Source organism: Oncorhynchus nerka, linkage group LG2 (genome assembly GCF_034236695.1).
Source record: "Oncorhynchus nerka isolate Pitt River linkage group LG2, Oner_Uvic_2.0, whole genome shotgun sequence".
Taxonomy (NCBI): Eukaryota; Metazoa; Chordata; class Actinopteri; order Salmoniformes; family Salmonidae; genus Oncorhynchus; species Oncorhynchus nerka.
This window is the reverse complement of record NC_088397.1, coordinates 22831256-22842497: the sequence shown is the minus strand read 5'-3', so window position 1 is coordinate 22842497 and position 11242 is coordinate 22831256. Positions and strand designations below refer to the sequence as shown.

The 11242-nt window shown below is 43.6% G+C and overlaps 1 protein-coding gene across 1 annotated transcript; it reads right to left on the bottom strand.

Moving 5' to 3' along the window:
• Positions 1–3441: 3441 nt before the first annotated feature.
• Positions 3442–11237, bottom strand: LOC115132515 (transformer-2 protein homolog beta-like). Its single transcript, XM_029665248.2, has 8 exons — positions 11056–11237; positions 5516–5661; positions 4633–4792; positions 4357–4545; positions 4101–4216; positions 3803–4000; positions 3636–3709; positions 3442–3525 (listed from the first exon to the last, which is right to left on the bottom strand). Exons 1-8 carry the CDS (start codon positions 11086–11088, stop codon positions 3515–3517), a joined length of 927 nt encoding a protein of 308 aa, XP_029521108.1. The 5' UTR covers positions 11089–11237; the 3' UTR covers positions 3442–3514.
• Between the last annotated feature and the right edge of the window lie 5 nt (positions 11238–11242).

Sequence of the window (11242 nt, the reverse complement as noted above, 5' to 3'; positions counted from 1 at the left end):
TAGACATTCTAGGGACATTAAGGAGGCCTGCGTCTTGTGACCGTAGCGTACGTGTAGGTATGTACGGCAGGACCAAATCGGAAAGATAGGTCAAGGAGCAAGCCCACGTAATACTTTGTAGGTTAGTAGTAAAACCTTGAAATCTCTTGTTCAGATATCGGTAAGTGGACTGGAGGTAGTGCATGAAAGGGATAACGAATCCAGTTGTTTGTGTCATCCGTTTCGGGAAAGTACCTGCGTAATTGCGCACCCAACTCACTCAGGTGCTTCACTATATGACATTTAACATTGTCCGTAAGCTTGAGTTAATTTACACACAAAAAAGTCATACAATGATGGAAAGACCTGTGTGTTGTTAATGCAGACAGAGAAGAGCTCCAACTTCTTAATCAAAGCCTGAATTTTGTCCCGCACATTGAATATAGTTGCGAAAAGTCGCTGTAATTAAGATCATTCAAGGGAGGGAAAACATCACCCAGAACCCAGATAGGAGTCTGTGAGAAACTCGTCATCACGCAAGCGGCCAGACAAGTGAAAACTTTAAACTAGTCTCTCAATTAAATTTTTTTTATTTTTTAAACTGTCAATACTTCTCTCTCTGTCAATGTAAAAGCGTTACATGGTTGCTGCACATATCATTGCATATAGTGCAGAAAATACACAAGAGTTCAGGGGCCTTGCTTTAACAAAGTTAACCATTTACACTATAGTGTCCAAAACGTCTTTCAAGCTGTCAGGCAGCAAGAGCCTCTCCGTGGATGCTGCAGTGTGCCCAAAGTGGCGTCTGGAGCAACTGCTTGCACGTGCGCTTACCACTCCACTATGTCTCCCTGTCGTGGCTTTCATCAGTACAGATACCAACATGAGCAGCAGCTACGTTTAGCTACATACGGACTGTTAGTGGAATTCCCGTGAGAGTAACGGTTAATGTGATTGGATGTTAATTATTTGACTAGGCTACCTGTATTTGACATTGTGTTATTTCGCTGAAGACTAGATGGTTTTATTTTATTTTTGGCAGTGAAACAAGGCTACTCAGGCGGGAGAAAAAAACTCACCCAAATGTATAGCCCCGTTAGAAAATATTAAATGGACTGTTTGAAAATGTGAATCACATTTTTATTTGGCGTACCCTCGACAGCATTGGGGGTACGCGTACCCCAGTTGGGAATACCTCATCTATGTTAAATTGAGTTCCTCAGCTAGGTGGTTAGGTGGAGGGAGTCTGGAAGGGCATCTAGGAATCTTTGGGTTGTCCGAGAATTTCTAGCACGGCTTTTGATGATCCTTGGTTGGAGTCTGAGCAGATTATTTGTTGCGATTGCAAACGTAATAAAATGGTGGTCCGATAGTCCAGGATTATGAGGAAAAACATTTAAGATCCACAATATTTATTCCACGGGACAAAACTATGTCCAGAGTATGACTGTGGCAGTGAGTAGGTCCGGAGACATGTTGGACAAAACCCACTGAGTTGATGATGGCTCTGAAAGCCCTTTGGAGTGGGTCTGTGGACTTTTCCATGTGAATATTAAAGTCACCAAAAACTATAATATTATCTGCCATGACTACAAGGTCCGATAGGAATTCAGGGAACTCAGTGAGGAATGCGGTATACGGCCCAGGACGCCTGTAAACAGTAGCTATAAAAAGTGATCGAGTAGTCTGCATAGATTTCATGACTAGAAGCTCAAAAGCTGAAAACGCAGTCATTTTTTGGGGTATTGTAAATGTCAGCAACACCTCCACCTTTGCGGGATGCACAGGGGAAATGGTCACTAGTGTAAGCAAGAGAGGCCTCATTTAACACAGTAAATGAATCAGGCTTAAATCATGTTTCAGTCAGGCCAATCACATCAAGATTATGATTAGTTCATTAACTATAACTACATTGGAAGTGAGGGATCTAACATTAAGTAGTCCTATTTTGAGATGTGATATCACAATCTCTTTCTATAATGACAGGAATGGAGGTCTTTATTCCAGTGAGATTGCTAAAGCGAACACCTCCATGTTTAGTTTTGCCCAACCTAAATCGAGGCACAGACAGTCTCAATAGGGATAGCTGAACGGACCACACTGACCGTGCTTGTGGCTGACTCCACTAAACTGGCAGGCTGGCTAACAGCCTGCTGCCTGGCCTGCACTCTATCTCATTGTGGAGCAAGAGGAGTTAGAGCCCTCTCTATGTTCATAGATAAGATGAGAGCACCCCTCCAGGTAGGATGGAGTTTGTCACTCCTCAACAGGCCAGGCTTGATCCTGGCTTGGGCCAATTATCTACAAATGATATATTTTGGGAGGGGCAGAAAACAGTTTTCAACCAGCGATTGAGTGTGTGATCTGTCGGTATGATCGAGGCATAAGCTCCACCCCACTGATAATTGTGCTAGAAAACAGATAGGCCGGTATTCAAGGCGTTACACAGAAAAGCAGTAAGGTTTACCAATTCCTATAGCCTTACACATTCTTCACAGAATGTTCACCAGTTTGCAACACACTAAAGTACAGGAGACATGAAGAAAGTATTGATGGACAAAAAAATTGAAAAGATGCAGTTTTATTGCTTGGAATACTGCAGACTTAAAATCATGGTACACCCATACACACAGCACTGAACTAGGGTAGAGCTTCTAGCTCTTGGCTCTTCTCCCGAACATACAGCAGGAAGAAGTTACCCCCTAACCACTGATAAAGGGTGAGATATTTTTTAATCAACCTAAAGGTTAAGGTTAGAATTGGGGGTAAGGTAATCAGATCCTAGAGCTGCATTTACCTTGGGCCCTCTCCCCTAGAACCTATCGTGCACTAAATATCACTGTACTTCAACACATCTACCCATTAAAAAGGAGCCTGGTGATACAAAATACAGATCCGATGGATTAAACAGGGTTCTCCCTAAAGAATGTAAGAGGGGGCGCTGCGCCACCTTGTGGTCTGGCAGCGCCACTATATAAAAAAAACAACCTCACCAAAATTTGCTAAAGATGGCAGAAAATGGGAATTACAGGTGTTTGCTGTACTCAGCAGCACCACCGTCTTTAAAAATCCTGGGGAGAACCCTGGATTAACGAATCGACAGCTTCTCTCAACACAACTGCAAGATTGACAGAAAGAACAGAACAGAAATCCACCAACTGAACATATTTAACTAAAATAAACAAAAAAATGACTGTTTATCAAGTTCACAATTACATCCTTTACCATTTCCCTAACTTCCCCAAATATGCACCCCCCGGCCCTAACCCCCACATCCACCGCCCCCGGCCCTAACCCCTACATCCACCCCCGGCCCTAAACTCCACATCCACCCCCCGGCCCTAACTCCACATCCACCCCCCGGCCCTAACTCCACATCCACCCCGGCCCTAACTCCACATCCACCCCCGGCCCTAACTCCACATCCATCCCCCTGGCCCTAAACCCCACATCCACCCCCTGGCCCTAAACCCCACATCCACCCCCTGGCCCTAACCCCACAAAAAGTATAATCTTGCTCCTCTTCTCCCTCTGCTCAGTAGTGGCCTGTGGAGACAGGAGGGAGACATTTAGACATTGAGGCCCAACCACTGAGTCACTAGAATATTAGCCGTCAAGTTAACCATGTTAAGCGGTGCTAAGTCTGGTTGACTTACGTGGGGAGTAAGACCGCGAGCGGGAGCGAGACCGGTAGGTCCCTCGGCTGTAGTACGGGGACGGAGACCTGCGTCTGGAGAGACAACACACAATAAGCATCCACCAACCAACTGCCCCAGTCCTGCTTAGCAACCACTAACTATAAGATCCAGGCCAGGTGTCTCACCTGTAGGACCTGTAGCACTCTCGGTCGTCATAGCGATCGTAGCCACGGTCGTAGCCTCTGTCGTAACCACGGTCACCGCCGCGGTCATAATCCTTCGAGCTACGGCGAGATGAGCTTGAGCTGGGGCCGCCACTTCCTCCTCCTCCTCCTCCACCACCACCACCGCCTCCGCTGCTGCTGCTGCCGCCGCCGCCACCACTGGAAAACACACACGGTTAGAGGATTCACTGAATGTAGAACGTGTGTGCATCACGTGGGCCATCCCAGATGCGTGAGTCTAAGAGAGCCGGTCACTCACTATGTGGGCCGTCCCATGTATATCCCAGGAGTGGGAGTGTGTGGTCGTTTAGTGATGGAGAAATCGACCCTGATCCTCCGTCCATCCAACTCCATTCCGTTAGCTCTCTCCTTAGCCTGAAACAGAGAGCGAGGGTGGAGGAGTGGGACAAAGATGTTTAGAGAAAAGTATTCCCCTTCAACACCATGCTCACTCAAAGGTTCTGATTCTTCTCTGTTCTTCCCCTGCAATAACCCCTCCCTCCCTGCCAACCTACCTCATTGGCGTCCTCTCGGACTTCGAAGTAGACGAAGGCGAAGCCGCGGGAGCGTCGTGACTGCTGGTCGTAGACGATGCTGACGTCAGCCAGGGGGCCGTACTTAGAGAACACGTCTCTCAGGTCTCTCTCTGTGGTGTACAGGCTCAGACCAAACACACCCAGGCAGCAGTTCGGGTCCGGGTTGGCCTATAGAGGAGGATTGTGAGAAGGATAGAGATTGTGTGTGGGGTTTGCCGAAGAGAGTCTCGTCTCCAGAGGTGTGTATATACGTACCCGGTTGCCAATGTGCCTGCGGCGGTTGGACATGGGGGAGTGGCTGTGGCTCCGACGACGGCGGTATTCCCCGCTTCGGGAACGGCTACGGGAACGGCGGCGGTGGGAACGGGAGCGAGAGCGGGAATAATGCCTGCGGGAGCTCCTATGGGAACGAGACCTGAGGAAAATAAAATAAAGGACACGTTAAGAACATTTAAAGCAGGGTTTCCAACTGGTGGCTGATTCTTTTTGATTTTCCCATGAAATACATGCAGTTACACCTCCAGTTGACTCAAATGATGCCAATTAGCCTATCAGAAGCTTCTAAAGCCATGCCATCATTTTCTGGAATTTTCCAAGCTGTTTAAAGGCACAGTCAACTTAGTATGTGAACTTCTGACCCACTGGAATTGTGATACAGTGAATTATAAGTTAAATAATCTGTCTAAACAATTGTTGGAAAAATTACTTGTGTCCTGCACAAAGTAGATGTCCTAACCGACTTGCCAAAACTATAGTTTGTTAACATGAAATTTGTGGAGTGGTTGAAAAATGAGTTTTAATGACTCAAACCTAAGTGTATGTAAACTTTGACTTCAACTGTATACGTGATCTTATAAAAATGTATCATCTGTTTGGACTGCTTGCGGTCAATTTACAGTCTACAAATTATTTGTAATTATGTTCCGGCCCCCTGACCATCCGCTAAAGAAAGAAATCAGCCCACAGCAGAATCTAGTTGATGGTCCCTGATTTAAAGAGTTTAGATACAAAAACAACATGAATAAAGCCATAACACAAAACAAGCTCTTTATGTGGACCTGAACAAAAATACATGCTACGCTACCCAGCAGCTCCCAAAAGAGTCACCACAAAACCTCCTTGGAGCTGGGGTTCTTACCTGGACTTGGAGCGGGATCGGGAGTGGGACTTAGACCTGGAGTGTCTGGAGCCATCTTTGGAGCGGGCTGGGGAATGGGCCGGGGAACGGCTGGCAGACTTCCCAGAACCCCTTGGGCTCACACTCCTGGAAGCGGACCGCGAATCCTGATCGGGCCAGATACACATAAATACAGGTCAGAATCAAAAACAGAAACAGTCAGGATAGAGAGAGAGGAGGTACAGAAGGAACCTCGCTCAAACCTGCTACAGGCCCCTCTTATATTTCAGCTCCAGTAGTTTGAGAAAAAAAATCATAGCATTTCATTAACAACAGGTATTTGTTGTAACTAGATCTGCCTGTTACAGGCGACCAAAAGAAATCATATAGCCTTAAAGTAGGTGTTAATCTAGTTAATCTTAACACAGTTCTATGAGCGGATTGTTCTCTTACACTCTAGGCAGCGTAGCAGAGTTTAACCTTGCGTGTTGAGGACTAGGTAATGTGTCTGAGATGGAGGAACAGTTGGCATGCATGCTTAAGAAGTGTTTCTCACGCCATCCCTCAGGGAGACCCCAACTGTCGCACATTTCTGTTTTAGTACACCTGATTCAATTTGAGAAAGAGCTTGAGATTTAGTTGAATCAGGTGTACCAATGGTGGAATAGAACAAACAGGTGTAATGACTGGGGGTCCTTGAGGGATGGCTTGGGAAACACTGCTTTAGAAAACAGAAGGAGAGGGAGAGAAATAGGATTGTAGTAATAACATAGCAGGCTATAGGGAATTAACCATACCCCCGAACACTTCTCATAACTTCTTTAACTTCATAACTTCAAAACAACCATCTCTTTTCTTCTTTCTTCCGTTTCACACCATTTCTGACTTCATTTTTCTCTCCTCTTCCCCCACTTCCTTCCTCCCATTTGATTTCTGCCATTACATCACTCTACCAGTGGACAGAGTGGCCGCTCGCTTCTGCCAGCTTCATTTTACATTAGCATGCATCAACACCATCAGCTTCATCAAATATGCCCTTTAACAACTTCAAACTTCATATCTGAAACTTCTTCCGCCATTTTGCTTCTTCCCAACTCAACCTTAACGAAAAACAGACAAGGATGATAAAAAGGGTTGATTTTTTTTATAAGAGCTACAGAGGTCAAAATGTGCAAAAACCAGACTCGTAAACACTCAAATCAGACTAAATAAGTTGTCTCACCTGAAAAGTATTAAATCAAAGCAATGTTAAGGAAATATGTATATTGATTTTTCTGAAATGCACAACATCAGAATATGATGAATGAAGACTAGAAATGTTATAAAATCATGGTGTTCTTTAATCCTAGTCCGAGGGTCACACAAGGTATGCAGGCTTTTGTTCCAGCCCAGTACTAGCACATCTGGTTCGTCAAGCCCTTGGACCAAGATTGAAGAACTGCTATGGTACATCTGAGCAAGGGTTTAAAGTAAATTAGCTACTCTTTTCAATGCCCCACTCAGTATAACATTTGTTCATGTGCGACTTTAAAGAAAAATGGCTTTTGCAGAAGGACCATTACAGTGCAACTAAATATAGGACTAACAACTTTAGAAAAGAGACAGTACTCTCACATGGGTGGTGCCATGTTGAAGAGCTTGATACATTATAACTGGCAAATGAATTGCTACAGAGTTTACGCCGGATAATGTGATATAACCAAAGATTGTTGGTGTCCATTACTGGGCCTATTGAAGAGGCCCTATACAAACCGCCGCCATAGATTTTTCAACTAACCTGTTCTCTGTGATTCTTTTCCCCTGAATCGAGAACAAAGAAGTATCTTTAGAAAGCCTGTTTTGAATTGCCGGCAGCTCTACAAAAAACAGAGAGAACTCAAAAGATAATAAATCCATGTTCTATACTGTGCAAGATGGTTCCTCGCCAGCTTAGCTGGCGCACATCTAGGATTTCCCAGCATCTTTGCAGAAACTAGTCGTTTCTATACAACGCGGCCATGTGTAGAAGTAGATGACAGCGCATTATATAGCACGACCAAAACAAAGAACCACACACATGCTAAAAGCATATCTCATTCCATACAAAACATGGATTTATCATTTTTCTGAATGTGTGTTTTTTGTATAACCACCTGCAACTGATATTTCTAAGATACTTTCTTCGTTCTCAATTCGGTAGAAAAAGTATTGCCAAGAACAGGTCAGTTGAAAAATCTACGGTGGCGGTTTGTATGCACAGGGGCGGCAGGTAACCTAGTGGTTAAAACGCTGGACTTGTAACCCGAAAGGTTGCAAGATCGAATCCCCGAGCTGACAAGGTAAAAAATCTGTCTTTCTGTCCCTGAACAAGGCAGTTAACCCTACTGTTCCTATGCCGTCATTGTAAATAAGAATTAAGAATCAGTTAAGAATAAGAATCTTAACTGACTTGCCTAGTTAAATAAAGGACAAAATAAATAAATCACGCTCCAATAGGGCAGATGTCCGTGTGTTGTTGAGATTCTGGATAGCCATTGGTCAGATTGCTAGCAACAATAAAAAGATGCTGCCATGTGGGGAATCGTAGGTTGTTATTGCTACCATGTCTTGTTTTGACTCATGTCACATCTATGCTAATATGGCTAAAATTCCCTAGCTTAACCAACAACTGTAATGATGCATGAGAGACAAGTGCTCATTGTGCAAATATATTTATGTTTTCAATAAACAGTGGAGATGAAATATAGTTTAGATGTCAACAATCTATAGGCTGGTTTATACTTTGTCTATCAACAATCTATAGGCTGGTTTATACTTTGTCTATCAACAATCTATAGGCTGGTTTATACTTTGTCTATCAACAATCTATAGGCTGGTTTATACTTTGTCTATCAACATGTCTTTAGACAATTTGAATGAGAGTGTCGCTAGTCAAAACACTTAATTTATACTCTGTGGACATAGCAGCGGGAAGATGTGTATATATATATATATATTTTAAATATATACAATTTGCCCTCGCTACAGCGGTCCGCTAATACAGTACTAGTAAAGGCCAGTGTACTACTTTTGTGGAAAAAAATCTCTATATATAAAAAGACAAAATGTTTCCATGGTGATTTAATGGGAAATACTTAGAAATAACTATGAAAACTGCCACAGATTGTAACCGGGGAAGGTAGATATTAAAATTAAGTCTTAGCTTTGTAAATTAATAAATATATAGAACCAATTTAGTTTTGTATTCCGCAGATTTCCTTTCAGAAAACCCCATGTTATCACACAGGAACCTGCAGCGACTAGCTAGCTTGTCCGTTGACGTTTGAAGGCTGCGCAGTGAGAGAGTTCTATTGAGCAGTGACCACTTTTTGACCATGGCCATAATAACATTCTATTCACTCTAATCATTCAAATTCCTCAGAGTAAATAGTCTACCTTGTGAATGATATGGTAGAAACAGAGTTTGGACTATTGATGCAATTCTTTATTGAATGCATATCTATTTTATAAACATTGAATAAAATAATTATGGATGTACACCCTAAATAATGAATAAAAATGTGCTTTATTTAAGACATTGACAGCTATGATATGGTCATTATTTGAACTGGCTAGCCAGCTAGCTAGCTAACAAGCTAGAAACTAACAAAAGCATTGTTTAGAAAGTTACTTTTAGTTGCTTGGTTTGCTAGATTGAAATATACTGCATTACATTTTTAAAGAGATGGGTTTATGATTGAGTGTAGTCTGGCCCAGGAGTGTGAAGGTGAACGGAAAGGCTCTGGAGCAACGAACCGCCCTTGCTGTCTCTGCCTGGCCGGTTCCCCTCTTTCCACTGGGATTCTCTGCCTCTAACCCTATTACAGGGGCTGAGTCACTGGCTTACTGGTGCTCTTCCATGCCGTCCCTAGAAGGGGTGCGTCACTGACGTGATCTTCCTGTCTGGGTTGCCCCCCCTTGGGTTGTGCCGTGGCGGAGATCTTTGTGGGCTATACTCAGCCTTGTCTCAGGATGGTAAGTTGGTGGTTGAAGATATCCCTCTAGTGGTGTGGGGGCTGTGCTTTGGTAAAGTGGGTGGGGTTATATCCTTCCTGTTTGGCCCTGTCCGGGGGTGTCATCGGATGGGGCCACTGTATCTCCTGACCCCTCCTGTCTCAGCCTCCAGTATTTATGCTGCAGTAGTTTATGTGTCAGGGGGCTAGGGTCAGTTTGTTATATCTGGAGTACTTCTCCTGTCCTATCCGGTGTCAATTTAAGTATGCTCTCTCTAATTCTCTTTCTTTCTCTCTCTCTCAGCGGTCTACCTGACATGATGACTCCTTGCTGTCTCCAGTCCACCTGGCCGTGAATATTATTATTTGACCATGCTGGTCATTTATGGACATTTGAACATCTTGGCCATGTTCTGTTATAAGCTCCACCCGGCACAGCCAGATGAGGACTGGCCACCCCACATAGCCTGGTTCCTCTCTAGGTTTCTTCCTAGGTTTTGGCCTTTCTAGGGAGTTTTTCCGAGCCACCGTGCTTCTACACCTGCATTGCTTGCTGTTTGGGGTTTTAGGCTGGGTTTCTGTACAGCACTTTTGAGATATCAGCTGATGTACGAAGGGCTATATAAATACATTTGATTTGTTTATTGGTGTTAAAATACAGCAGTTAGGCTATTTTGGACCACTAGGCAGCTATTGTCTTGCAGCCGGTCATTATTGTGATTGCTGTCAAGCAGCCTGTTATTTTGAATTTATACTTTTTCATAATGACAAGTTTGATGTCAGACAACAACTGTCTCCATACATGTCGATAGACATTGTTGGTTGTTTTTGCGACAAAAATGACGCGTGCGCAGCTATGTCGAGAGACCAACTGTAAACCAGCCTTAAGCCAACCCCTTCTATTTCGCTCCATAGCTGCGCACGCGTCAGTTTTGTCGCAAAAACAACCAACCCGTCTATTGGCGTCTATGGGAGACGCCCAGTTAAATCGACCGGCATTGACTTTTTTCCCCCCTTATGGTAAACGGCCTGGGTGAACCATCATTTATCCACCATTTTTTTATGTCACATTATCTGGCGTACAATCTGTAATTAGCTAAGTGACTGCAGCAGTAAGTGAGGACGAAGTTAAACATTCTAGCCGTAAACCACTTCGCTAGTTAGCTACTAATCTATAGTTAGTTATATATTCCATTCACCTGCAATGATGAGTAAATGTACATTGGTAACTGTTTCTCGACAGCAGTCTCAGTAGACTCGTTAATTCAAAATGTAAAGTTACTTGATGTGAATTAGCTAACGTTACAACAGCTGCAAACCACTTGGCCTGATTGGGCTAACATATGCTAGCTTTGAATTACAAAATGCACTGAAAATACATTAAATGTTAACATAAATGAGTAACTGGACATTAAATTAGAAAATATAAACGGTACAAAATCCATACAGTCGATGCAAATCAATGCTATTAACTACATCATGGTTGTGCTAACTAACGTTAACCGCCTAGCTAGGCAAAATGGCGTCGTTGATTCTGCTCATTTTAGGGCAAGAATAGATCTTCGGTAGTTCGTGGTTGATAATACGCACCCGCTCGCCAAAATCCTTTCCGTTGTCGCTCATTTCTCGTCGATAGAAACTTAAATGATAGATAATTAACTGGTTTATTTAGTTAGCTAATAATGTTATCAAGTGAAGCGAAACACTGCTACTCGCCTCCGTTTCGTTAGAACCGTATTCAATGAGTCGAAAGCGGATGTGACGCTTGTACAACCAC

Excerpts from the sequence above, each read along its gene's own strand:
- LOC115132515 (XM_029665248.2), bottom strand. The coding sequence starts at position 11,088 with ATGAGCGACAACGGAAAGGATTTTGGCGAGCGG. Across the intron at positions 5,662-11,055 it reads GAAAGGATTTTGGCGAGCGG|GATTCGCGGTCCGCTTCCAG; the intron begins GTGCGTATTATC and ends TGGCCCGATCAG. Across the intron at positions 4,793-5,515 it reads CGATCCCGCTCCAAGTCCAG|GTCTCGTTCCCATAGGAGCT; the intron begins GTAAGAACCCCA and ends TATTTTCCTCAG.